This window comes from Taudactylus pleione, unplaced genomic scaffold, assembly GCF_031769625.1.
Source record: "Taudactylus pleione unplaced genomic scaffold, aTauple2 ptg000009l, whole genome shotgun sequence".
Taxonomy (NCBI): domain Eukaryota; kingdom Metazoa; phylum Chordata; class Amphibia; order Anura; family Myobatrachidae; genus Taudactylus; species Taudactylus pleione.
Genome location: NW_028284412.1, coordinates 8,448,054 through 8,474,785, shown reverse-complemented (window position 1 = coordinate 8,474,785; position 26,732 = coordinate 8,448,054). Strand labels below are relative to the sequence as shown.

General features: G+C 42.2%; 1 protein-coding gene and 1 long non-coding RNA gene across 2 annotated transcripts in view; one reads left to right on the top strand and one right to left on the bottom strand.

Annotated features, from left to right (window-relative positions):
- LOC148542742 (uncharacterized) overlaps positions 1-14,386 on the bottom strand; it is a 31,036-nt gene extending 16,650 nt beyond the window's left edge. Inside the window, exon 1 of the long non-coding RNA XR_015877268.1 lies at positions 14,076-14,386. This is a non-coding gene — a long non-coding RNA (uncharacterized LOC148542742). The remainder of the gene's footprint in view (positions 1-14,075) is intronic.
- The window catches only part of LOC148542741 (uncharacterized), a 63,485-nt gene continuing 51,113 nt past the window's right edge, over positions 14,361-26,732 (top strand). The window contains exon 1 of the mRNA XM_088466262.1: positions 14,361-14,423. Within this exon, the coding sequence (XP_088322388.1) occupies positions 14,378-14,423 (46 nt within the window). The 5' untranslated portion in view covers positions 14,361-14,377. The remainder of the gene's footprint in view (positions 14,424-26,732) is intronic.

Genomic DNA, 26,732 nt, shown 5'->3' with positions numbered 1-26,732 from the left:
ACCAATAGGGATATATTAAAATGTATTAAACCTTTAGCTGATTCAGCACTTTCTTCTATATATAATTCTTTATTATATAAAATTGCTTAAACATTGCAGCTTAAATATATGAAATTGAGACTGTTTTACTGGCATTTCTATACAAATTTGTTTTCAAACAGATAAACTAACTGATGCTTCAGAAGGCTCAAAAAATGTAATAATCTTTAACAAGGCAATACTATTTTTTTTGTGTTTCCATGGTATCTACCAGCTGCAGGTTCTAACAGGAGCCCATTACTAATAAGTAGAGATGTGCGGTTCGGTTCTCCAGAAATCAGAATCCACCCAAATTTTGTGTATCCGGGTAAATCCGAGTCTAATCTCCTGAGGAGATCCGAGTAAATCCAGGTTGCAGTTCTGATCTTTTTTTGCAGTTCGGATTTTGGATTTTAAATCCGAATTTCGGGTTCTGGATTACATAAATTACATGATTTTAGCTGTTTTTAAAACTTTTTATCTATTTTTTATTTTAAAAAATCCAGATCCAAAGCCAAAACACTTGAGGGTGGTTTGCAAAACTAAATCCAGATCCAAAACCATGAAGGAGATACAGATCCAAAACCAAAACACGGGGTTCAGCGCACTAGGCCTGGTCTTTTAAGATGTAAAGACCTGATAATTTTCTACGGCCGTCCTATAGAAAACTAACTGGGCCAGATGTTGAGTATTACTGAGGTCTTAAATAACTTGTTGTAGGGGGTAAATCTAATGCTTCCCATCAGTTTTACCAATGTAGTTTGCCCTAAGTGAATGTGGATTGGCCTCATCTGAATGCTATTTAGGGATTTGACAACTGCAACACATTGGATGCTGTTCTAATTTCCAACCTGTAAGCTACCATCTGGTAAGTCCTGCAGTTTGACTCAGAAAACTGCTTCTAATGTTTGCCAGATGCCTTTGCAGTTAAGGGCAGCCTCAGTTAAATATTGAGGACAGAAACATGATTATAGAGAGTCAATAAGGGAGTGAGAAGAGAGGAAGTGGGATAGATGGGTGTAGACAGGTTATTCAAGTAGTTTGCTCTAAAATGATGGAGAGAAATAGGATGGTCTTTCAAAGGAGCATTGAGGAGTGTAGGAAACAGTGGCTGGGATGCGCCTGGTCTGACTTTAATAAATATTTTGTATGGTGGTGTTGATTTTGTCCTTGAAGTAGGTGGCAAAGTCATGAGTTGCAAGGAAAGAAGCTGAATATGGTTCGGGGGGGGGGGGGGGGCAGATAAGAGATTTAAAGGTTGCAGAGAGGATGTATAGACCATGGTTTCCTTAGAAAATTAAATGGCAGTGTTGTAAATTGAAAGAATGAATATATAACGGAGGAGTATTTCCTACAGCAGTTCTCAGCATTGCAGAAACATCAGGTAGCAGGTCTGGAGTGATATTGTTTAGGTTTGGATAACTGAAGACTGTATGTTTGTGCTGCTTGTACTACAAATTCTGGGGTTTAACAGCTCACCTATAGCAAGCTGTCTTTCCCTTAACCACTTAACTGGTTAATATTTACTCCAAAAACCACTCAGAAATTGTCGGGTTTTTTTATGATTAAATTAGGTCAAGAACATCTATTTATAACTTATCCAACACAATTATTTTTAATCATTATTTATTTGAAACACATACTATAGATTTTTATTTTAAATATCGGTAATTGATATATATTGATCCATTGATGATCAGAACATTGCAACTTTGCATTTCCCTGGCAGCTCCAGGAGGTCCATTTTTGACTGGTCGTATTATTTGCAACCATGTCAGGTAACACACAGCTGGCATCATCATAATCAATGTGACCACACCAGGCAAGTGATTAATGCTTGTATGCCCCCAGATAGTAAAGACTTGATATTGCAGAGGTTTAAAGATATAAAGTTCCAGATATTACTAGGTGAGACAGGAACTGGACAGCAACTGGCATACGGTTATGGCCAAGAATGACCATTAAAAACTTGAAAACAACCAAACGGGCAGCAGACAGATCTATGTAATAATCTCCTAAGGTCAGTCCCATCTCCCTCCAATATGCATGCACAGTGAGATTCACCCATCCAACAACTCCCACTGCAGCTATTAATGGAACAGACTTTAGACAGAGGATCGCTTTGCATTGAGAAGGCTTAAATATACACAGCATGGACAGGGCAGGACAGAGTGGGGGCATCACAGATCAGGAGGTGGGACAAGGCAGACCAATGGGCAGAGATGGAGCAGTGGGACCAAATGAGGGGTGGGATGAGGTGGTGCAACAATGAGAGAGGGGGCAGGGCAAATAAGCATGCAGACCATAATGACAAGGCATATGCCTGGTTCTTTTACTAGTAGTATTATATTTGTGTTGGGCATCTGAGTTGACAGTATAAGCAGTGGCAGTTTTTACCTAGGGGCTGCAGGGCTGTAGCCCCCCCAGTGAAATCCACCACCTCAGTGTAGTCAGTGCAGTCCATGATTGCACTGGCTACACTGTGACTGGCAGTGGCTTACCATTGGAAGTGCCACCTGCCAGTCACATAAACAACAGGGAGTCTCAGAGGTAGGTGTCTCCTCCCCCTGGGACTGCCAGTCCGGGCTGCTCTTCAGAGAGCGGCTTCCAGGAGGAAGCCACTACTCAGCAATTCCACCAGCCCTACCCGGCTTCTTGGGGCTGTAGACGAGGCAGCCCTTTGGAAGCCTGGAATATGCGCACGCACGGCTCCCCGCCGCTAGTGCGCATGTGCCAGTCCAGTGCCTGTCAGTTTAATTGTGCAGGAGCCGGTAAGTGTTGCTCCTTCTCGGCAGCAACAGTCTCCTCATCTAAGAGGGTAGGAGCTTCCGCTGTGTATAAGTATACTATCCAAAGTCAGGGCTAGTTACAGACACACTTTATAGATACTGTATACAGTGAGGGATCAGCAGTGGCAGCAGACAAGCCATATTGAGTTTACAATCCGTGCTCAAGGCTGACAACAGACATAAAATTAACCAAAAGTGAGCAAAAGTCAGAACACGAGAGAGTAATCATACCCAAGACAAAACTGATTCAGCAAAGGGAAACAGGAAACAGAAAAACAGGTTCAGCTTCAAGCAATGTAGGAACTATCACTGGCACAGATGTAACAAGTTAGCAGCTATTTAAGCTCACAGGAGCCAATGAGCTGCAGACTATAGTCTAGGCCACTCCTAACCAATGAGCATGAACACCTGGGATGACAGAGACAGTCTAGCAGAAGAAAATTAAGCTATAGAGGTCTACACGACAAACATCTTTGAATCTGGAGGAGCAGCAATGCCTGCATGCATCATGCTAATGTATGTTGCTAATAGCCAACCACTACTGAGGTTAGAAGAGCTGCTGTTTATTATAATATAAGCCAATTGGTATTGATAGTGGCAAAGTGCGCATGCGTATGACAGAGCCAGCTCCATCCTGCGCATGCGCGAGACCCTGATAGTGACAGCCAAGCCGTCGCTTCGGGTCTCATACCAAAAGGGGCGTGCTGTCGATGTTGATTGACAGCACGCCCCCTTTGGTGGGCGGGCCGGGGGTGTGGCTGCCCAGACGGAGGCGTTCCCATGGGAATGCCTACCATCTGGGGCCGGCCCCACTGACATCACAAGTGATGTCAGTGGGAGTGCTTTCGGCTCTGTTAGAGCCGAAAGCTCTCTGGGGCTTGCGGCAATGAGACCCTACCACAAGGGTCTCATCGCAAGCCCGATGGTCGCGATGGTCTTGACCATCGCGACCATCTTCCTGGCCGCTCACTATAGCCATGGGTGGTCACCCACAGCTATGCGAGCGGCCAGGAGGCTGGGACTGATTCAGTGCGAGCGCTCTGTTAGAGCGTCCGGCTCTGAATCAGGCCCTCAGCTCTTATACTGTCAGCAGCATTCACAGAGGGAATTGGTGGTCATGTGTCAAGAAGTCAGTGGTTATATTGCCTACTGTCTGTAGTAAAATGCAGAACATAAACACTTAAGGTCTGATTCAGAGATCTACGCTAATGCAATCACAGCTGTGATCTTTCACGGACCGCAATTGCAAAATGATGGTAATGACTCCAAAGCTTACCCGACCATAATGACCCCACTGCTGCCTTCTCATATCCATCCGATGACGTGCAGCATCGGAAACATTGACGCGGATCAGCCAGCCTCGCAGCTTCTGAGTAAAGTCTGACCTGTCTCAAACACTGCAGCTCTCCTGACATGCTGAGTGCTCTCATGCTGCGAAGGAGATTGCAATGGCTAATTGCACGCCCATGAAATGGCATTTGAACAGTCAGGCACCTGCATTTTTCTAACCACCTCCCCGTATCCTCCCCCAAATGATGACTACCCATCACTCACTTTGTAAGTGAATCCTCTGTGCAAGCGTAATTACAAATCAATCACTGCGCATGTGCGGATTTTGTACAGTACATGCGCAATGGCTAACAATCGCTAAATCTCCATAAATATCGGCATTGCATAAATCTCTGAATCAAACTCTTGAAGCGCTTTTAGAAAATTGCAGGTGCACAACGTGTCTATGTGTTATTAGCCCTACAGCCTTTATTTTCATGGGTTCATAGTGCCTACAGGCGGCCGCAGCACCAGTAGACTCTGGGCACTAGTCCGCACCATTTTCCCCATGATTATCTCACTGAGCATGTGCAAAACGCCGGAAAAATAGCCTTGGCGGCCATTTTCTGGCGTTTTGTGCAGGGCTGAGACACCCGAATGCGGGACCACGGAGAGGTATTAGATAATATGGGTGCAGGTTGTGCGGTGCGGGCCCCCCCTGGATCCAGGGGCCCGTGTGCACCGCATACCCTGCTCCTATTATAGATATGCCCCTGCAGTACATACTGTCCATACATATTAGTCTCTATAATACTATTGCTTCTGGCAGGCTTCAATTAAACTGGCTCTATATGTATAATTATATGCAGTGTCGGACTGAAACATGAAGGGCCCACCGGGGAAATGCAGTGGTAGGGGCCCATACTTTGGGATGTGGTCAGTTACCACAGGGATGAGGCCAGCCCCCACAAAGGCTTGCACAGACATTAGAGACCATGTAGCTGACCCTCTAATAGAGTAACAATATATAATTCAAGTGCACAGTCTGAAACCTTACATTAGAGCAAGTGGTGGGGCCCTCAGGCAGTGGGGCCCACCGGGGATTTCCCCTGTACCCATATGGGCCAGTCCAACACTGATTATATGATGGTGTTGTGTGGACTGATGACTTACAGACCTGATATCTCCTTATTTGCAAGGTCTGCTCAGGTCACACTCACATCCTGTGACTGAATTTAGTGTCAGCGGGGCAGCTTACTTCAATTCCAACCTCTACTTATCTCCCTGTCTGCAGAGGGCAGATCCTCTGTCAGTAAGCAGCATTTAAGCTGGGTACACATTTAACAATGTGTACCCAGCCGACCTGTGCATAGATGATGAAGGTCCGATGGGTGATGTCACTGACGATGCATGGAAGCGCGCATCATCAGTGACATTGAGTGTACACACTAGACGATGTTGCCGACATGTCGTCCGATCCGACCGGATCCGACTACATATAGTCTAGTGCAAGGGTTCCCAACCACGGTCCTCAAGGCACACTAACAGTCCAGGTTTTAAGAATAGCCATACTTGGGCACAGGTGACTTAATTATTACCTCAGTTATTTTGATTTAACCACCTGTGCTTTAGCATGGATATCACTAAAACCTGGACTGTTAGTGTGCCTTGAGGACCGTGGTTGGGAATCACTGGTCTAGTGTGTACCGACCATTAGCTCTGCTCCTCCCCGGCTCTCTCTTTATGCCTAATGGTTTGTTCCTGCGCCCTGGACTGTCCTCACACTGATGCCAGCTCTTACCACAGCTGCTGACTAGCATGTAGGCAGTTGTTGATTTACCTCACACCACTTTCCCCGTTTGCCTCACAGCTATATATAGTGCCTTCTCAGTTGCCATGGCAACCTCCCTTCAAATCGACCAATACAAGTAGCCCTTGCATTAACCCCCGCATTTCTGACATTAGTACAAATAACAATGGAGGTTACATTCTCTATACACAATTATATCCATAGAACCTGTTATGCACAAGTCAGTTTAAGATAAATGACTGTATAGAAATATATTACATGAAATGTAGGTAACCACCACTCAGTTGAAAAGGGGGTTACACATATATTCAAGAGTCAAAATTACAATCAACTCTAAATTAGGCCAATAAAGTCCATTTCCACCGAAGTAGCACAAAGTGAACTTTTGCAGTTGTTACAGCTGGCATTTCTCTTCTATGGAATAAAAAACATGAAAGAAATATACAGCAACTTTTTGTAAACTTGGATTAAGTACTAAGACTATAAGAAACAATGAGACTTAATAATGACTCATTACTGTTTGGCATAAATGTATATTAATGAGCTTATAAGGGTCAGGGTACTTTAACTCCTATAACTGATAAACATTTCTAGAGAGACTTATACTCTTTATACTCTTTGATAAAGCCCTTATATATTAGGGTGAAACGCATCAGCGACCCCTTATTTGCAGCACCTTGATCTGTGATAAATACACTGGAGTGTCTTGCTAATACAAACTTTACAGAGGAATTGCAGCAAGCGTACAAGATAGCATCACGGTGTATACAATGGACCCTGGTGGACGTATAAATTGAGCTGGAACACACGGGAGCCAAACAAGACTGCTGGAGCTGGGTTGCCCGAATCGGTCTATTCTCTAGAGCAACTCCGCGGGTCATGTACACCTAGTGTGGTCAAAGCTTGTGACACCAATTAAGCTTTACAAACATTACCTCATGATCTTATCCTTTTCGGGACTGTTAAACCATATGTGATCCTCACAGAGCATTCCTCACGGATTATTCGATTTAGGCACATGCAAGTAGAATACTATTTAACCATTGATGAACATTAGATATTTTCTTTATTCCGTCAATAGGTGCTCCTATGGGACTATTCTAACCAATGCATTGAATGTTGAAACTATACAGATCATTTTATCTAATTCGTGATCCAAAATTATAGCTATTCCTAATAATATATATTGAAGTGTATTGTTTTATATTTGTATTTTATTCTTATATGTGATTAAATCATTATTATTGCTATTTAATTTTTCTGCCATTTCAGAACTTGGTTCTAATAAATAAGTGCAGTCCCATTCTTACTATATAGATTTATATCTCTATTGGGTTAAGTGTGTGGAAGTAATACTTGGTACACATCAGACTATATATAGGTATCTATTTATCAAGCAGTGAAAAGTGTGGAGAAGTGAACCAGTGGAGAAGTTGTCCATAGCAACCAATCAGCTCATATCTATTATTTTATAGACTGTACTTGATAAATGCTACAGTACTTCAAAGCTGATTGGTTGCTATGGGCACTGGTTCACTTTTCACCGCTTGATAAATAGACCCCATAGTCTGATATAGTCTGATATATAATTTTTACGTGAGCCAGATATATTGGGCACATCATCTAATGTGTATCTGTTGCGAGCTCCCACGAGTTGTCAGCAACGTCGTCACATCTGCTGTTCTGCACAGCAGATGTGACGATCCGGTGGCCGAAGGCATGCTCCTGGATGTGGCCACTGAATGATATATCGCGCGGTCGCACGTTATATTGTTCTGTGTGTACGGGCAACCAATGTATCATTACAACGGTCGTCCCATCGGCCACGATCCAGGATCATCTAATGTGTAGCCAGCATCATACAGTAAGATGTGTCAATTTTATTTAGAGAAAGTAACTAAAGTTCAAAGTGTGGATTTGCTGCTTGGCTGCTCTTTTTTATTGTAAGATGAAACTTTAATATTTTATAGTATACTATATACAGTACGTACAACTTTATTCCAAATTGTTTCACATTATGGCATCTCCACCATACATAAATAAAAGATTATATCTGGCTGACTTCAATGTAACAGATGGAATGCGGTTATAAATCTTGTACATCATTTCTGTGGTAGTAAAGGGTCAGTGAAGAAATCCAAATAATATACTGTATGTGTGCATGACATGGGAGACAAATATTTTCCAATTCAGTTTAATTCAACTCTCCATTTATCTTCAGAAATGTCTGCATATATTAAATCCTCGCTCAGGGCTTCTTTGTCATGTATTGTGGAAATCAGCTGGCTCACACATAGATAGTCTTTGGAACATAAATGCAGGCATTTATATTCTATGTTTTAAAGGCAAAAAAGATTTGATTGTATTTGTCAGATTCATACAACAGCACAAACCATTTTGTGAACATCTTGCTTTTTGGTAATTTTTTGGGGCTGAAATGGTATTTGAATGCACGCTGACAACTAACACTGAGAATCGCATACTTAGGGGTATATTTACTAAAGGTCGATTTTAATCAATTTAAAATGGATTAAAATTCAAAATCGATCAACATCAAAGTTGTGTTTCTATGGTTAAATCACACATTAACTAATATTTAAAAAAATTAATCATAAATTGTCTGTTAGTAAATTTGTGAATTAGCCCCAGAAACTCATAATCAACGTTGATCGATTTTGATTGAACCTTGTGAATGATTTTGATTGATCCTAGTGAGTGATCGGCATAGGATGATCGGCATAGGAGGCTACTTCCAAAAAAGATGTTTATAAAAATGAACTACAAATTCAAGTGGAAGACCTTTTCTGGCAATTACATCAAAGTACAGAGACTTTTGTAATGATGGATTACATAGGGGATGAGCTAATATTGTGTGATGATGATATTAATACTGACAAGGGTGAGAATAAGGATGAAAATTATATATTTCAACTGTAAACCAATGGTATTTTAATTATTATTACATTTTATTTATAGGGCGCCACAAGTGGTCAGCAGCAAATAGTACAGGGTACACAGAACATTACTTTACAATACAGTAACCAAAATATAAACAGAGCACAAGTAACAAATAGCAACACAATTCTCCATACACAATACAGCTGGGAAGGTGAATGCTGGTAATGAAGTGCTTGAGAAGAGGACTGTGAGACAGTAAGGAGGAGGAGCTTACAATAAAGAGAGAGATCATTAACAACATTGTTAGCTGTCTTAAGCCAATTGGTAGCTTGTTTTGTGGGGGCCCAAACAAACCAAGCACTTTAGCCACAAAAGTGGCAGAGTCTCTCGCTAAAGTGCTTGGATTTTTAAATTGTGAATGTCATTTTTAATATTGCCCAAGGACAATGCCATCTTCCTTCACTTTTCATTTAATTATGGGATATATTTTTGGGTGGCATTGGTGGCGGTCTTTTTTGCATGGAATTCTTTTATGGCCTTTTCTCATTTGCTGCAAAACAAAGCCATGTCTCAAATTAAATTATCTTAATCAATCAATAAATCGATTGATCAATCAATAATAGTTTACCTGTCTTCCACTACAAACATACTCCACCTGCATTTCCCTGTACTGCCCTTGGGTATCTGAACTAGTTCTTGATAAATGAAAACATTCTTTCTATGGGGGTTGAATAATTTATTAAACTGTCATTCTGTCTGACACTGCTGTGTCGCAATGATTCATAGGGGATCCGGTCAACATCCCAACAGTCAGGATGCCAAAACTGAGAATGTTGGCGCCAGAATCCCGACACCTGTCAGAATCCTTGTGCCGGCATCCCGACCGCTGGCATCCCGACGGCAAGTACTGGGGTTAGGGGGAGGGTTAGGTTTAGGGTTAGGCACTAGGGGGAGGGTTAGGGTTGGGCACTAAGGAGGGAGGGTTAGGTTTAGGTTGAGGGGAAGTTAGGCTTAGGCACTAGAGGGGAAGGTTTGGATTCAGAAACTGGGGAGGGGGGTTAGGGGTAGCATACTGACCAACAAGTGCTGGCATCCTATCCCTGTCGGGATGCCGCTGTCAGGAGCGCCCGCATCCCAAACCCATAGATGTGCTATATTCTTTTAAACTGCCGTGCTTTTGTGATGCTGCTCTGTTGCTTAGTTTAGCCATCCAGTCTTTGGTCAATATTGGTGAACAATATTTTGAGCTGCTCAAAATTGACTGGAAATGACTGGAAAGTAATGTTATTGAGGTTGATAATACTATAGGGACAAAAACAGTCCCAAATTACATATTAGCGGTTTTTATAATTTTATTTAAATAAATCAGGATCTAAAACCAGAACCAAAACATGTGAGGGTGGTTTTGACAAAACCAAACACGATGATGAATTAGAGCCAAAACCTAATCACGGGTGTCCATCCACATCTCTCGTTTTAATGCCAGTAATAGCATGCCAGTGGGTATAGCGATAATAATATTTGTTCCAATGACCCCAAATCCACTTCCCCTTGTATTTCCTGTTAGGAGTGACTACACAGCAGCATTTTTAAATGCTACCTGGTCCATTCCATTGTACTAATGCACAGAAGTCAAACGTGCCCTCCAAAGCCACCCAATCCACAGCCACCCAATCCCCATCTAACCAGCTCAGTATCTTTGAAATACAGAAAGTATATATACTCAGTGATTTTTTCAACAGTACCCAATACTTGCCCATTTTGTATCTGAATATAGGAAGTTCTGCTACTGACATTACTGCCACATTTTAATATTCCTCCCTGGACCTTGTTAAGCCAGGATCCTCTATTCCTGCTACGTTATTGAGGTGAGTTTAAATGAGAACCGGAATCTTTTCTTTTATAGCAAAAAAACCCCATAGTGCATACATTACATTTATTCAAATAATAATGTAATAGAAATTACTGTGGGCCTGATTCAGAGGCGCTCGCTATTAGCGAGCGCTTGCTCTGAATCAGGGCATTTTTTCTTTTTAAGTTTTGGCCTCCAGGCCGCTCGCAAAGCTGTGGGTGACCATCCACAGCTAGTGCGAGCGGCCTGGCGATGGTCGCGATTATCGCGACCATCGGGCTTGCGTCGAGACCCTGCGGGAGAAACTTGGCTCCCGCAAGCCTGAGTGTACGACCTGCTCTAATAGAGCAGGAAGTCCACTACTGACATCACGAGTGTTGTCAGCAGGGCCACCCACAAACGGCAGGCATTCCTAAGGGAACGCCTGCATTTGTGCAGCCACCCCCCTCGCCGCCTACAAAATGGGGCGAGCTGTCAATCAACATCAACAGCCGCCCCGTCTTGTAGTGAGCCCCTGAGCAATGGAGCTGCCGTTGCTCACTGGGGCTCGTGCATGCGTACGCCGAGGCGGCGAATGCACAGGGGCCAAACAGTATTCACAATCAGTGCCATGTGCACCATATTTTCCTTTATGAAGATATAAGCAGTGGTCGAAGTGGGAATTTTGAAGTGGGGGTATGGGGATTCAGTGTGCGTGCCTCTGGTGCGCGTGCAAAAAATGGGCGTGGTCACGCATCCATCTCTCCTTTTTTCCTTCCATTTCTCACTCTTTGCACCTCTCACTCCCTCCTTCCATTTCTCACTCTTTGCACCTCTTACTTCCAGTTCATTGTAACCTCCTGCATCTCTCACTCAGTTTTCTTTTCTCATCCCCTGTACCTCTTCCCTCTCTCACTCCCTATAGACTCTCACTGAATGCTATATACATGTTATACACCGCTCATAGATAGTACATATGCATCATACTCATTACCTGATTCACAGCAGCATGCCTGGAACAAAAACACACATAAGGGCTTATGTAATCAGTTGTGATCTTTTAAAAGCAAAACTACCTTGGTTTTGCCTTTAAAATAATTGACACTTAAAAAAATACGGGAAGATCCACATAAATCCCAGAAGCAACTGCAGATCATAAACCTATTACATAAGCCCCATAGGTTTCGCATATAAAACACACACACATTGGCACCGATAAGAAAATAAAAAATAAATCATAGGGTTCCACCCAATAGGGGAATAAGGAAACACATAGGCCCCCATAGTAAATATATAAATCACATAAACTTTACATGAAATTAAAAAAAACACACACACACTCACGCGCACACACACATTGGTAACCATAAGGAAAAAACAAACACATAGGCCCCCTGCAGAAAATATTTAAATCAGATAAGCATTGCATGGGAAAAAAAAACACACATTGGCACCCATAGGGAAAAACCGAACACATAGGCCACACAGAAAATTTATAAAATCACATAAGCTTTACAAGAAAATAAAAAACAGTGGCACCCTTAGGAAAAACCAAACACATAGGAACTGCAGCAAAAAGTAGATAAGTCACATAAGCTTTGATAAAAAAAAAAAAAATACACTGGCACCAATAAAGAAAATAAACTCATAGGCCCCCGCCGCAGAAAATAACTAAATCACAATCTTTACATGAAAAAAAAACACATTGGCACCCATAGGGAAAATAAACTCATAGGCCCCTGCAGCAGAAAATAAATAAATCACATAAGCCTTGCATGACAAAAAAAAAAAAAACACACACATTGGCACCTGAAAAAAAATCACTCTCATACAGGGGAATTCTATTGTTCTGGATGTTGCCTATGCCAATCGAATTGAAGTATCAATTCAAGTGCTACACCTTTGGGTACGCATTACTGTGGGTGACACATTGCTTCGCGCAGCTTCCTGACGGGGCGCGAAAAACTGCGAAAAGTCTGGTTTGATACCATAAGTTTAGTCAGGTTTAGCCGCTATGCATGGCTAAACTCAGTGCTTCTGGGTGCTTCAAAAGTAATGGATGCCTGAATAAATAGTATTGATCTGTTGGACTCCCATTACTTTAAACATCACCCAGAGGAATTTAATTTCCCCCATAGGTTTTGAGTTTCTGGAGTTATTCAATTGTCTGCCCCGTGCCCAGCACTTAGTCGGGAGATGCCGGTTAGTGCACCTTAAGCCAGGTGTTTAGGCATGCTAACCAGCATTTTCCAACTAAAGCACCTCGCTAAACTGAAAAACAGCATCACGGATGTCACTTTAGTTAGATTTCTGCTCGCACCCTCAGGAGGGTGCAAGCATAAATCCTTTAGTCAGACTTAAGCTGGGTACACATTAGACAATATGTGTACCCAACGATGCGACTACTGAGACAGGCCGACATATTGGGCGGCCAGGACACATTAGACGTTCCAGTGCCCGACTACCCGATATGTCGGCCCCTGCCATATCCTGCTGCATGGGGTTGTCAGCTGCTTCATCAGGTTAAGCTGCATGTAGAGATGACCCGATGATACGGCTGACAACTAAACAGGAGAACGCAATAGCCGACATAGTGGGTACACATTAGACGATTTTGAACAATTTGTCATTCTGATCCATTGGAATTGCCCAAATCGTTCAAAAAATCATCTGTGTACCCGTCTTTACAGTGCAGTGAATTGAATAGCTCCAGGAACCCCTACCCGGCGCTATTCAACATTGTACTAAATTGAATTACCCCTAATAGCACCAATAGGAAAATAAAGAAATACCTAGGCTACAGGAAAAAAAACACACACATTAGCACCAATAGGAAAATATTGTGAGGTACACAGTGGTGGGGAGGCACACAGAGGAGATTGGGTACACAGGGGTGGAGAGGCACACAGAGGAGGTGGGGTACACAGTGGTGAGGAGGCACACAGAGATTGGGTACATAGGGGTGGAGAGGCACACAGAGGAGGTGGGGTACACAGGGGTAGGGAGGCACACAGGAAGTGGGGTACACAGGGGAGGCACACAGAGGAGGTGGGTTACACAGGGGTGGGGAGGCACACAGAGGAGGTGGGTTACACAGGGGTGGGGAGGCACACAGAGGAGGTGGGGGTACACGGGGGTGGGGAGGCACACAGAGGAGGTGGGGGTACACGGGGGTGGGGAGGCACACAGAGGAGGTGGGATACACAGGGGTGGGAAGGCACACAGAGGAGGTGGGGTACACAGAGGAGGTGGGGAGGCACAGTGGAGGTGGGGTACACAGGGATGGGGAGGCACACAGAGGAGGTGGGGTACACAGGAGTGGGGAGGCACACAGAGGTGGGGTACACAGGGGTGGGAAGGCACACAGAGGAGGTGGGGTAAACCTGGGTGGGGAGGCACACAGAGGAGGTGGGTTACACAGTACATAGGAAAAATAATTTAAAACAAGTATAAAACTCACTGAAAGCTGCTGCAACGGAGCTGAGGATGAGGCTGTCTGATTTATTCAGAGGAAGGAAGCAGGGAGCAAGTGGCACCAACAGCTGTACTGGGGAGGGGGAAGCCCCACCAGCCCCCAGCAGTACAACCAAGCCTCAGGGCTTCCTCAGCCAGCGCAGTCACCCTCACCGCGGAGGCCAGTAGGGAGCTGGATTACTATGGCTCCTATCACTGTAACCAGGGGGGATGGGCACACACTGACGGCCGGAAGGAAGGCCACTGACAGAGACACGATGCCGGACTGCATCTGCACTGCAGCATGTAATGGATGCTGCAGACCTTCGGCGGGACAAGCACCCAGCATGGACAGGTAGGGAACAAGCACCCGGCACGGGCGATGAGCAGGCACCCGGCACACATAAGTAAGGGTTTGCAGGCACAAGCAAGACAAAATGCTGGACAGGGAAAGGCACGCGGCACCCGTGGACGGGCGGTCGGGGTTTCGGAGGCACAAGGCCACAAGCCACTAGCCAGCAGCCACAACAGCGCTGGGGAGGAGGACTCCAGAGACCTCCCAGTGGGGAACGAATGGGAGGGCAGCAGCACACTGACACAGTCCACCCCTTTTCACTGAGCCTAGCGGGAGAAGACATGTAGCTTTGCTGCTCAGTCCAACTCCTCTGCCATATAAATCAGTAAAAAAAAAAAAAATGTTTATTGCTTGAAGTGGCGGTATGCCATACCGTTGCATACCGCCACACTTCGAGCACTGGATATAAGATTAAAGAAAGATCATATAAAGGTGCACAAGACACTGAGGGGTATATTTACTAAAGTGCAGGTGTTTAGAAATGGAGATGTTGCCCATAGCAACCAATCAGATTCTACTTAGCATTTATCTATCACGTTATATAAGATGATAGCTAGAATCTGATTGGTTGCTATGGGCAACATCTCCACTTCTAAAATCCAGCACTTTCGTAAATATAACCCTGAATGTGAATACAAAAATTTGTGAGTGTCTTCATTTTCAGCAGCTGTGATTTTGCACTAATTGTATTCACTGCATTACATCTATTCAGTAATGCCTTCAATTTTCAAAAATAAATGAAAGCAATTACAGCAGTAGCATAAACAGTGTTTACAATAATGTTTTCAAGTTTTCTTTCCTTCACCTGACCCTTTAAAAGAAACACATACAGCAGAGGTTCCCAAACTCAATCCTCAAGGCACCCTAACAGTCCAGGTTTTCAGGATAACCATGCTTGGGCACAGGTGACTTAATTAGTAACACAGTCTTTTGATTTAACTATCTGTACTCAACCATGGATATCCTTAAACCTAGACCTTTAGGTAGGGTGCCTTGAGGACCGAGTTTGGGAACCTCTGGAATACAGTATAATATTCATGACCAAACAATTTATCTATAGGCCTGATTCAGATTTGTATGTTAATGTTGTGCGAAAATATGCAAATGTCGCAGACACCGAGGAATGTTTTGAGACACCTACCTGCGGCTTCGCAAATCCAAGCATCTGTGTATGAACATTCAGCATCGGTCGCAGATCCTTCGATAATCAGCTTCCTGGGTAATGGATCGCAGGCGGAGAATGCAACATATCCCCAAAACGATCACAACACACCTGCATTTTTTGCCAACACTACCTGTTACCTCCCCCAAAAGCTCCGATTGCCAATCACACTGCGAGTACGGTAATGTACCTTGACGTATGCGCAGTGCAACTTGGACGCATGCGCAGTTTACTGATAATCGTTCAATTTTGAAAATATTGGCATTGCGTACATCTCTGAATCAGGCCCTATGGTCAGTGGGAGGTGGAGAGTTTGACTGGAGCGGTACACCTGCCAAATCGTAACACAACTGCCCTAAGACGAGCTCAGGTAGGACAGAAACCTCCAGCAGAACATAGCAATATCTATGAATAACAAATATTTAAAGAAACATCTGCAGAAGCTACAGTATAAGCACAGAACTTAAGGTTTATTTTGCTGTGACTATACTAGTATATTTAATGTATGTCCGTGACATGTACAATAAGCCGTGCCATATAAATTGAACATGTGACTCACCATGTGATATGCAAACGAGACTGTCATTCATGGCTTACTATAAGAAAGTTTTTGCTGCCCTAGAAAAAGAATAATGAATGTAATTGTAATGTGAGATGTGAATTCTAAACATCTCAGGAGGCTTTGGACTGACCTTCCTGTCGCCGAACACCAGGCAGCTGTTAAATGTTGCAATTTTTGGCAAGAACTGATTTAAAATCATGTGATGATATACAAGTACAGTAATATGCTTGAAATGTATTATGAATTAAATAGATAACAGAACAATGATTCTGTCTTACTTTTTATGATTGCTGTTGTCTGGATTGGATTTGGAAAAATAAAACAACTGTCCAAACTTCTGCCAACCATAGCCCTGGAGATGTGATTGTGAATACATATTTGATTGTGTACTTTTATTGCCTACTTCTCGTTTCTGGAACTTGGCCGTCATGTAACTATAAGTCACACTTCTGTATTCTACTTAGTAAACATGTACCATGACTTCATTCTTAAAGTATCTATGTAACAAAGAGATGTACAAAACATCATTGCTGATGGATTCCCTTAACCACATTGCCATCTGAATTATGGAAATAACACTCACCAGTTCCAGTTGGAAAATATAACTGTGAATGCATCAATCACTAATCACCAACACAAATTCCATGAGGGATACGAATGAGACAGCATACTATCCCAAGACAGCTAAAGAGAGCAGGATGTGCGGTTTATGGTGGAGACATGACAAGTCAACATCTGATACCCTTATGCGGCAGCTGTTCCATGCTTCATATTTCTGGTATGTCCAAGAAACATGGAGACTCAGGTTCTCAGCTCTTGTGTTTAGATTATGGTTGTTGTTACTTTGATATTTTGGGAGCATTTTGGTGACATCAATGGGAACAGACAAGAAGACCCATATACGTATAGACTTACACAATTACAGAATAATGTCTTGAAAGGTGTATGCTGAAAAGAACTATTACCAGAACTAATTTTGTTGGTAATTTATACAATTTAACATTTTTATATTTATTTAGCTATTAAAATGTCCAAAAATATTTTACAAAAACTGTCAATAAATTGTTTTCAATGTAGTAAAAATAAGAAAATACTATTTTACTGTTACTATAAAAAAAGACATAAAATGCACCACACCTGTGATTTGTAAATTGTAAAAATAAAGTTTTCAAAATCACATACAGTACCTCATTGTTCTAAAGATTGCTGATCATTTTAATAATGTTTAGACATATATTATTTTTCATTACTAACTGGTGGTTGAATTTTTTTTTTTATAAGATTTGACAACATTGCTAGGGTCAACAGGAAACTTATTCTTGCATTTTTGGAATTATTAGAGCAGGTAGTTACTGGAGTACATCTTCTTTCACAATATTAGGCAGGTGGTTTTACTATTATGGCAGATCGGTGCATATATATATTTTATCAGAGGAAAAGACTGACTTGATTTTCCTGTTATGAAATCACAAGTACTTTGATGAAACACATCAGATATTGAACAATCTAACTGCATTTGTGCTCAGACTTATTTTAATCTACATTACGGTTCTCTCTTTATCGCTTCATATACCCGAAACTGGCAAGCAATCTAATTATATATTTATGTACTATGCCACTCGTGTAATGTTTAGGGATTGTTCTATGACTAGCATACGTTCGCTGATTGGAGGACTCTCCTAACAGTATTATGATGCTGCATCATCTTCGGAGTGTTAATAACACCGGACTTAATTACATTGTTATCCTTGTTATTATTACTTAGGTTAAATGGACAATTGACCCTTTTTTTCATGTTTGATATGGTATTCAATTTGATCTGTTTATGCTGATGGTTTCAAAGACTAAAAAAAGGCAGAGCTTGTAGTAAACCCGATAAGCTATAAGTGAAAAAATGAGCCAGTTCCTTAAATCCCTTCAGCCTAATATATTTTATTTTTAGGTATAATAAATGTATTAACTTGAACTATCTGGCTCTTTTTTTTTTACTTAAAGCTTAGAGGATTTATTACAAGCGCTGTCTTCTTTTAGTCTATGATTAATAATTTAAAATGAAATTACACATAGTTTTAATTAAGACAGCATTTGTGAGAGTCCTAGCTTTTCACTGGCACCATTAAGTTAATTTTTTGCCTGTCTAAAATAGTAGTATTAGTTTGTTAATGAAAAATATGGATTAACGGTAGAAAAAAATTGTGGGGAAGAAGAAAATTAATATTATGTATATTTATTATCTGAAGTTTGTGTTATGCATTTTCCAACTATAATTCACTATACTGTTTAGCTGATGGGAACTTATTATTTATATTGAGTAAATAAATATGACTTTATGTACCTAATTTTTTTTATGGTCACAAGACCTGTGTGGATCAGTGCATATTCCTTGCTGAATCATCTAGATACAAATAACAACATTATGGGGCTAATGCAGACTTGAATGCAAGTCAACCATATGTAATTCTGCATTGCGTGCACAGAAAATATCCCAGATTTATCAACAAGTTATAGTCTTGTTATCACTCATTACTAATCTTAAATGGGGCCCCAACCAATGAGCTCCTAGCTGTAATTTTTCATGAGCTTTATGTAGAGCAGTATGCATCTTTTAAGCTGGACCACTATTATCTGTACACTTAGGGCCTGATTCAGAGCCGGACGCAATTAGCGCTCGCTCGTCCAGAAAATAGGGGTGGCTATTCAAATGAACCGTTCGCTCTTTGCGGTCTGTTCATGCCTCTAGGTCTGAACGAGTGAACAAAACTTGCGGTCGTTTTTTGGAAAACTACGCCCCCTGGCCGCTCGTATCCTACGTCATGTCTGCTATTTATTAGATTAATCGAGTACATCGACCAGCGTATGAACTGCTCGCTATTCTTGTGGTTGGTTTTTGCTACCACAATTTTGCGAGTTCTGTCTATAAAATAACCCAGTGACGTGGTCAATGACGCTGCTGTGTTAATTATGCACACCCATAAAACGCCCGTTTTGACCTTTAAGCACGCCTGCGTTCAGATCTCCACTCCCCGTTTTCAAGCACCTACCCCTGTTACCACCCACAAACGCCTCTTTCTGTCACTCAAATTATCAGGCATTCGCTATTTTGCGAGCACATGAATTTCGACCGCACTGACTGGTTCACGCATGCTTATAACAATCCGTACGCATGCGCAGTTGGGCAAACATCGCTCGGAGCGAATGAGCGGCCGCTTATGAGCGGCTCTGAATCAGGCCCTTAGTTTCATAGTCATTATCATTAGTGGAGATGTGCGCCGACCCCTGTGTTCGGGTTTTGGTTTTGGATCTGTATCTCCTCTTGATTTGGATCTGGATTGGTTTTGCCAAACTCACATTTGCGTGTTTTGTTTTTTGGTTTTGGATCTGTATTTTTTTTTTAAGAAATCATAAAAACAGCTAAAATCACATAATTTGGGCCTGTTTTTGTTCCTACAGTATTATTAACCTCAATAAAAATAATTTCCTCTCATTTCCAGTAAATTTTGACCACCTAACAGCTCACAATATTGATTTTTTTTTCAGCTAGTTAAGTGCCAAATTGTTGCATCCATCTAGCTGGCTGACTAAGCTAGGCAACAGCAGTGGGCAGCACTAACATGTGGCAGTTCAGCTTCGAATATGGCATAGAGTGACATTGCAGTGGTAGACAGGATGGCAGTTTAAGAAACTGTATGACCCCCTAGGAATTTTAAAAACCAATAATGTTTTCCTTAACTAGGTCAGAGGCCCGACGGACTTGGAATGTTTATGGACTGAAGACAGGGAAAGGATAGAAGGATTGAATAGATTTTAATTCATTTAATATTTTGATTCTTATTATGAGGGAAGATCAATCTAAAATCAAGTTCTTCAATTCCTAAAAGACATCTTTGATCTGGAGTAGGTTTTTTTAATTTTTTATACATCATGATCTAATAAAAAAAAATTAGGTGGCCTTGCTTGTGGAGGTGCTGCTAGAACATACTGTAAACAGACGTTTACTAGTTTGTACTCACGGAGGTTGTTAGGGAGAATGGGACCAAGACTTGCTTTTTACATCAGAGGAAAGCAGCCTGTAGTTCTCTGGCTGAACTAGAACTCCCAGCATCTGTGATGTTTGCTACTGAAAGTTATTTGACAACAACAGGTGGCGTGCTTCAGGTTACCTCAGCCTGTTTTATGCACTGTATGTATGTATGTGACTAATGTATGTGACTAATTTTGTATTAAATGTATTTGCACTTTATTGCACACATCCTGGCAGGAAGATGTTCTGTACTGCTGCTCATATTTGCCCACCCCATTAGCTTTCAAAAAATGAAAGGGGCATGCAGGAGATGCTTTCTGGACATTCATAAACCATAAAATAAAAAAATGTCAGGCAGCAATTTTCCCAAACAGCACATAATGCAAAGAAAAGAGGTGCAAGATGGAATTGTCCTTGGGCCCTCCCACCCACACTTATGCTGTATATATGAACAGGAAATTCACAGTTTAACAAACCAATCACTTCAATGACAGGGACTGCCACTTGTGGCTGAAATTATTGGTTTGTTTGGACCCCCACAAAACAAACTGTCAAAGCGCAGTGGTCATTGGTGGCAATGATCCTATACACATATTGGCTTTACAACATAGATAAGATCAGAAATCGTCATCGTCATCCCCATCAGTGTGTATATCCTCTTCTTCACACAATATTAATTCATCCCCGCTGGAATCCACCATTACAGATGTTTCTGTATTATTTTGACTTAATTGCTGGTAAAGGTCTTCCTCTTGGAATTTGTAATTCATTTTGATGAACATCATCTTTTCCACGTTTTTGGGAAGTAACCTCCTACGACGATCACTGACAAGGTTCCCGGCTGCGCTGAAAACTCTTTCAGAGTACACACTGGAGGGTGGGCAACTTAAGTAAAGGAAAGCCAGTTTGTGTAAGGGACTCCAAATTGCCTCGTTTTCCTGCCAGTAGTGAAACGGACTGTGTAACATGCCTATTTGGATGCTATCCCTAAAATAATCATCCACCATTTTCTGAATGGTGATCGTATGAGACAAAGTCACTATAGACATGTCACTCTTTGTAGGCAGTTCTTTCAGACCTAACCAGATGTCATTAGGTTTTGCTGACTGATCTGCATCACCACCAGCAGTGGGTTTTTTAGGAAAATTTAGTTTTTTCCTGGCAGACGCAGAAACTGAAGGAGGAGATGCTGCTGTGTCACGTTCTGCTTGAGCTGACAATTTTTTCACCACCAGCTCTTTGCATCTTTTCAGATTTATGTCCATCGGAAAGAAAGACACAAGGTATGACTTAAACCTAGGATCAAGTGTTGTCACCAAAATATAGTGATCTGATTTCAAGAGATTGGCGACCCTTGGATCCTGGTGAAGCATATGAAGGGCTTGATCTACAAGTCTAACATACTTAGCGGAATCACTCCGTTTCAGCTCCTCCTTCAGTTTCTCCAGCTGCTTTTGCAAAAGTCTGATTAGCGGAATGACCTGACTCAAGGCGGCAGTGTCTGAACTAACTTCACATGTGGCAAGTTCAAAGGGATTGAGAACCTTGCACAACACGGAAATTATTCTCCACTGCACTTGACTATGGTGCATTCCCGCTCCTTTCCCTATGTCATAGGCCGTATTGTAGCCTTAGATGGCCATTTGCTGCTCCTCCGTCCACTGAAGCATACAGAGGGTATAATTCCACCTAGTTACTACCTCTTGCTTCAGCTGATGGCAGGGCAAATTCAACAGTACTTGCTGGTTCTGCAATCTTTGACACGCAGTTGCTGAATGTTGAAAATATCCTGAAATCTTTCAGGTCACTGAGAGCATCTCCTGCACGCGACTGTCATTTTTAAAAAAATGTTGCACCATCAAATTAATTGTGTGAGCAAAACATGGGATGTGTTCGAATTCGCTCACATGTTATGCTCGCACAATATTGGTGGCATTGTCAGAAATCACAAATCCTGAGGAGAGTCCAAGTGGGGTAAGCCATTTTGCAATGATTTCCCTGAGTTTTTCTAAGAGGTTGTCAGTGGTATACCTCTTAGTGAAACTGGTGATACACAGAGTAGCCTGCCTCTGAATGAGCTGGCATTTCAGAGGACATTAATAATGTTTTTTTCAATGTCCTTGTACAGATTGGGAATTGCTATTCTAGAGAAGTGGAATCTAGAAGGGACATGGTAGCAGGGACACATGACCTCAATTATCTGTCTAAAACCCACTGCATTAATGGTGGATATTGGACGCACATCTAATACCAGCATAGCTGTTATGGCATCAGTAATCCGCTGTGCAACTGGTTGTCTGCTGTCATACTTGTTCCCCATTGCAAAGGATTGTTTAACAGTCAATTGTTTGGTTAAACTAAAAGTAGTCTTCTTCCTGGTCCCCTTCTGGGATGGAAATCCACTCACAGCAGCAGCAGCAACAGGCATAGCAATCAAGGATCCTTCTGAGGAACCACGGATAGGAGAGGAGTCAGTTATTCTTATGAAATTGGATGCAGGACAACTTCCGATCATGATTGAGTATATTGATGATGATGATGCAGATGTTGGTGGTGGAGATTGCAGGTGCTTGGATCCAGAGAGAAGGGAGCAGCTAGGTGACACTGGACTGATTGTTGTTACGTTTTTTTTTAGCCAAAGTTTCTGATTTTGAAAACCCCTTTTCAATTTGATGAATGCGCTGCAAGTGACGTAACAGGGAGTAGGTTCCTAGATGGTTAAGGTCCTTACCTCTACTCACTGTTAGTTGGCATTGGTTACAGACGGCTTGAGAAAGGTTGTCCAGATTTCGAGTGAAATAATTCCACACATGAGAAGTGGATTTTTTGGTCCTTTGCCCAGGCATAACAATGGGCTTTTTCCCACCACGGGCAACAACTGTTGCCTGATTTACTGTTTTTACACAAACATCCTCAACATGAATATCCTCATCATCATCATCATCAACATTCTCATCATCCTTGTTAGCGCCAACTACAGAAATATCCTCCTCATCCTCCTGGTGCAATTCCACAGAAGCATCCTCGATTTCTGCATCAGCATGTTAACTTGTGCTGCTCATCCCCACATTTGCAGAAGGCACACAAATGGTGGAAGGAGGATCCTCTTCAAGTACAGTATTAGAAAGGTCAGGCTCACACATGGCAACCGCAGACACACTTGGACTCTCCTCAGGGATCTGTGACTTTTCTGAACACACAGTTCATGTGCCTTAGCGTTTTACATTTTCTTGACACTTCTACAGGGAGAAGGGCTTACATCATCATAAGATGCAGAACCACCAGTCATAAATAAAGGCCAAGGCCTTATCCTTGCCTTACCACTTCGTGAAGTAAATGGCATATTGCCAGTTTTTTTCTCTGCAGCTAACTTAGCTTTTAAGTTTTTTTTCTTTAACACTGTAAAACATTGCTTGCTTGATTTCAGATGCCTTAACTTAAGCCCTGTATGCCCTTGAGCATCGGCTTTAGTAGATGATGTAGATGGACTAGTATCGTCATGACTGGTGGCACAGGCAGCATCTCCACCACTAGTTTGTGGTTCCTGCAGTCTCAACTAATCGTTCTCCATAACAATTACGAATGAAGTTGGGTACAGCACACACGTTAATTTTAAATATTACACTGTGGTATCAATGTGACAATGTTTTTTAAGAATACACTGTTTTCCACATACAGTGTGACAATAGTTTTTACAAATACACTGCGTTTCCACTTAGTGTCACAATACATTTTACGAATACACTGTGTTTTCTACTTACATTGTGACAATATTTTTTACGCATACACTACTTTTTCCACTTAGTGTGACAATATTTTTTACGAATACACTGCGTTTCCACTAAAGGTGTCAATATTTTTTACAAATACACTGCGTTTCCACTAACATTGTGACAATATTTTTTACGAATACACTGCGTTTCCACTAACAGTGTGACAATATTTTTTACGAATACACTGCGTTTTCCACTTACAGTGTGACTATATTTTTTACGAATACACTGCGTTTACTTTCAACTAACAGTGTCAATATTTTTTACGAATACACTCTTACAGCCTTGGATGGACACAAAATCCCCTGGATGGATACAGCAACCCCTGCCCTAGATGGACACAACAACCCCTGGATGGACACAGCAGCCACTGCCCCTGGATGGACACAGCAACCCCTGTTTGGACACAGCAGAGATGAACACAGCAGACCCTGGATAGACACAGAAGCCCCTGGACACAGCAACCCCTGGATGGACACAGCAGCCCCTCTTGGTAGAAGCACAGTCCTGACAGCCCAGGACTCAGCAAGCAAATGGCGCTGATCACCGGATTTTTATACAATCTAAAACCAGCGAGAATCCGACACAGCGGGATGATGATGTTTTGTGCGCTTTGAGATCCGAGTCTGGCGGGAAAACCCGAGCCGGACTCGGATCTCCCCTTGGATTTATAGATTGAAAACGTGCAAGCGGGGCCATCCTACCTATATATATCTGTTCTTACCGAGTTTTGTTCTATTAATGTTCCAATTGTAAAGCGCAACGGAATATGCTGCGCTATATAAGAAACTGTTAATAATAATAATAATGATAATAATAATTGGATCTGCAAGTTCGGGTGGGTCCGGTTCTCTGAGAACCGGACCCGCTCATCTCTAATCATTAGTATTGTGTTCTTGCACCACGCTTATTCAAGTTGTAAAATATCCATCTGCAAATAGGAAAATTGATGCGAACACACAGCTTTGTAAAGACCGCAATTCCATTAAGATGCCCTCTCAGAACTTTGCTACTGTTCATGAGAATGCCCAAAGGTTGTTACTACTGAGTCACTGTGCGCTTAGTAATTGCCGATAAGAGACACCATTGAATCTAAGCATTAGGATGACTACCTCATGTAAAAATCACTTTGTTTTAAAAGACTTGTGGTCACATTGTAAGATGGAAGTTCTTCACTAAATAAAGTAAAAATCATATTTCTCTCCGTTCCAACATTTATGAAAATATTTGAACACAAACTTAATTTGCGTTGTTGCTCATGTTAAGATTATTTTTTTAGTGAGTGTAGGTCTGTGGGGGTTTTTTTGCCTCTTTTTTTATTTGCAGATGAGCACCAAAAACGGGGACGCATACAGATCTGTTCACACACACCTATCCTCAAATTGCGCCAAATAGTCCGGTTTGGCGCACCACAATCTTTGTAACTTAGCCGTACCAGGCATCTTGTGCCATAAACTAATACAACAAAAGTACAATGCACGGGTACCCTGTACACAGGAAGATAATTTATAGGGAGCGCTCCATGGTACTAAGGCCCTCATTCAGAGCCGCACGTTACCAACAGTACGCTCGTTGCGTTCCGATGTTGACTAACCGCGCATGCGTCGGTGTTACACTGCGCATGTGCGTACGGCAGATTGCGAGTTTTTTTTCTCTCGTTCCTAAAATAGCGTACAGGAAGTGACATGTCAAATGTGATTGACAGAACAGGGCGTTTTTGGGTGTTGACGGGGGTGGAGATGAAAAAACGCAGGCGTGGCGAGGCGTTTTTGGGGCGTACATACATTAGCAGATGCGAACGTCAAATGTGTTCGGACCGTCTCATACGTCACTGGAACATCCGCTTTCCCTTCAAAATGCTCGCACAGCTTAGGGTCAGGATTACTCGACCACATTGGCGATGGCCTTCTCCTCCGTCCCGGGACTCAACGATGGTGCTGCGATTAATCGCGGCTGGTCAGTAAAGTAATTAGTGTTGGATTGAAAACCGGCTTGGTATGTGTTTGGAAAGCAGTTTTTTGGGATAGCACAAAAGCGTACGCAGGTGGAAATCAGAGCTGCTAATGTCATGATTACACAATCAATTAGCGTACATTTTTGGTGTTTTATTTTGGCCACAATTTGTTGGTTATGGCCTATTGTAACAATAATGTCATCATGTTTTAATTAGCTCCCCTTTTTTTTGGTTTACTGTGGAATTTGCATCGCTATGTGATTTTTTAAACGTTCCTTAAAGAGGCCTTTTTTTTTTTTTAAGAGGGTCAGTTTTTGCCTTTAGGGCCAGGATTAAATGTAACCCATTTGTACAATAATGTCACAATACAATCTCAGTTTTTTGTTTTAAATTTATTGTTTAAACACATTGGCCTAATATTTTGTTGCCTTTTTTGGGGGGCAAAGATATTTGTTAAAAAAAAAAAAAAAGCCATAACTGCTAACATAAACGTAAATACCAAATGTAAAAACATTTCACAAGAAAGGAGAGGGAAGTTTTGACCAGAAAGGAATATGAGCCAAGCACAGAAGGAGTGTGGGCAAAGTCGCCATTGCTGTCACCGTTTTCTCGCCCGTTTGGCTGGGTGAGGGTGGGCGCCAGACCGGGTCCGGGATGCCATCGGGCTGGCCTGTCCAGAGGCAGATGTTGTGGCCTCTGGACTAGGCACAGGGCTAGGCACATTTGGAGGATTGGCTGATGTTGTGCCAGAGGTGGAGGATCCGGATGTTCCGGCAGGAAGGGAGGTCGGCTCCACCATGTGCTGGCGAACGAGCTGCTCCAGGGCATCGGCGATGC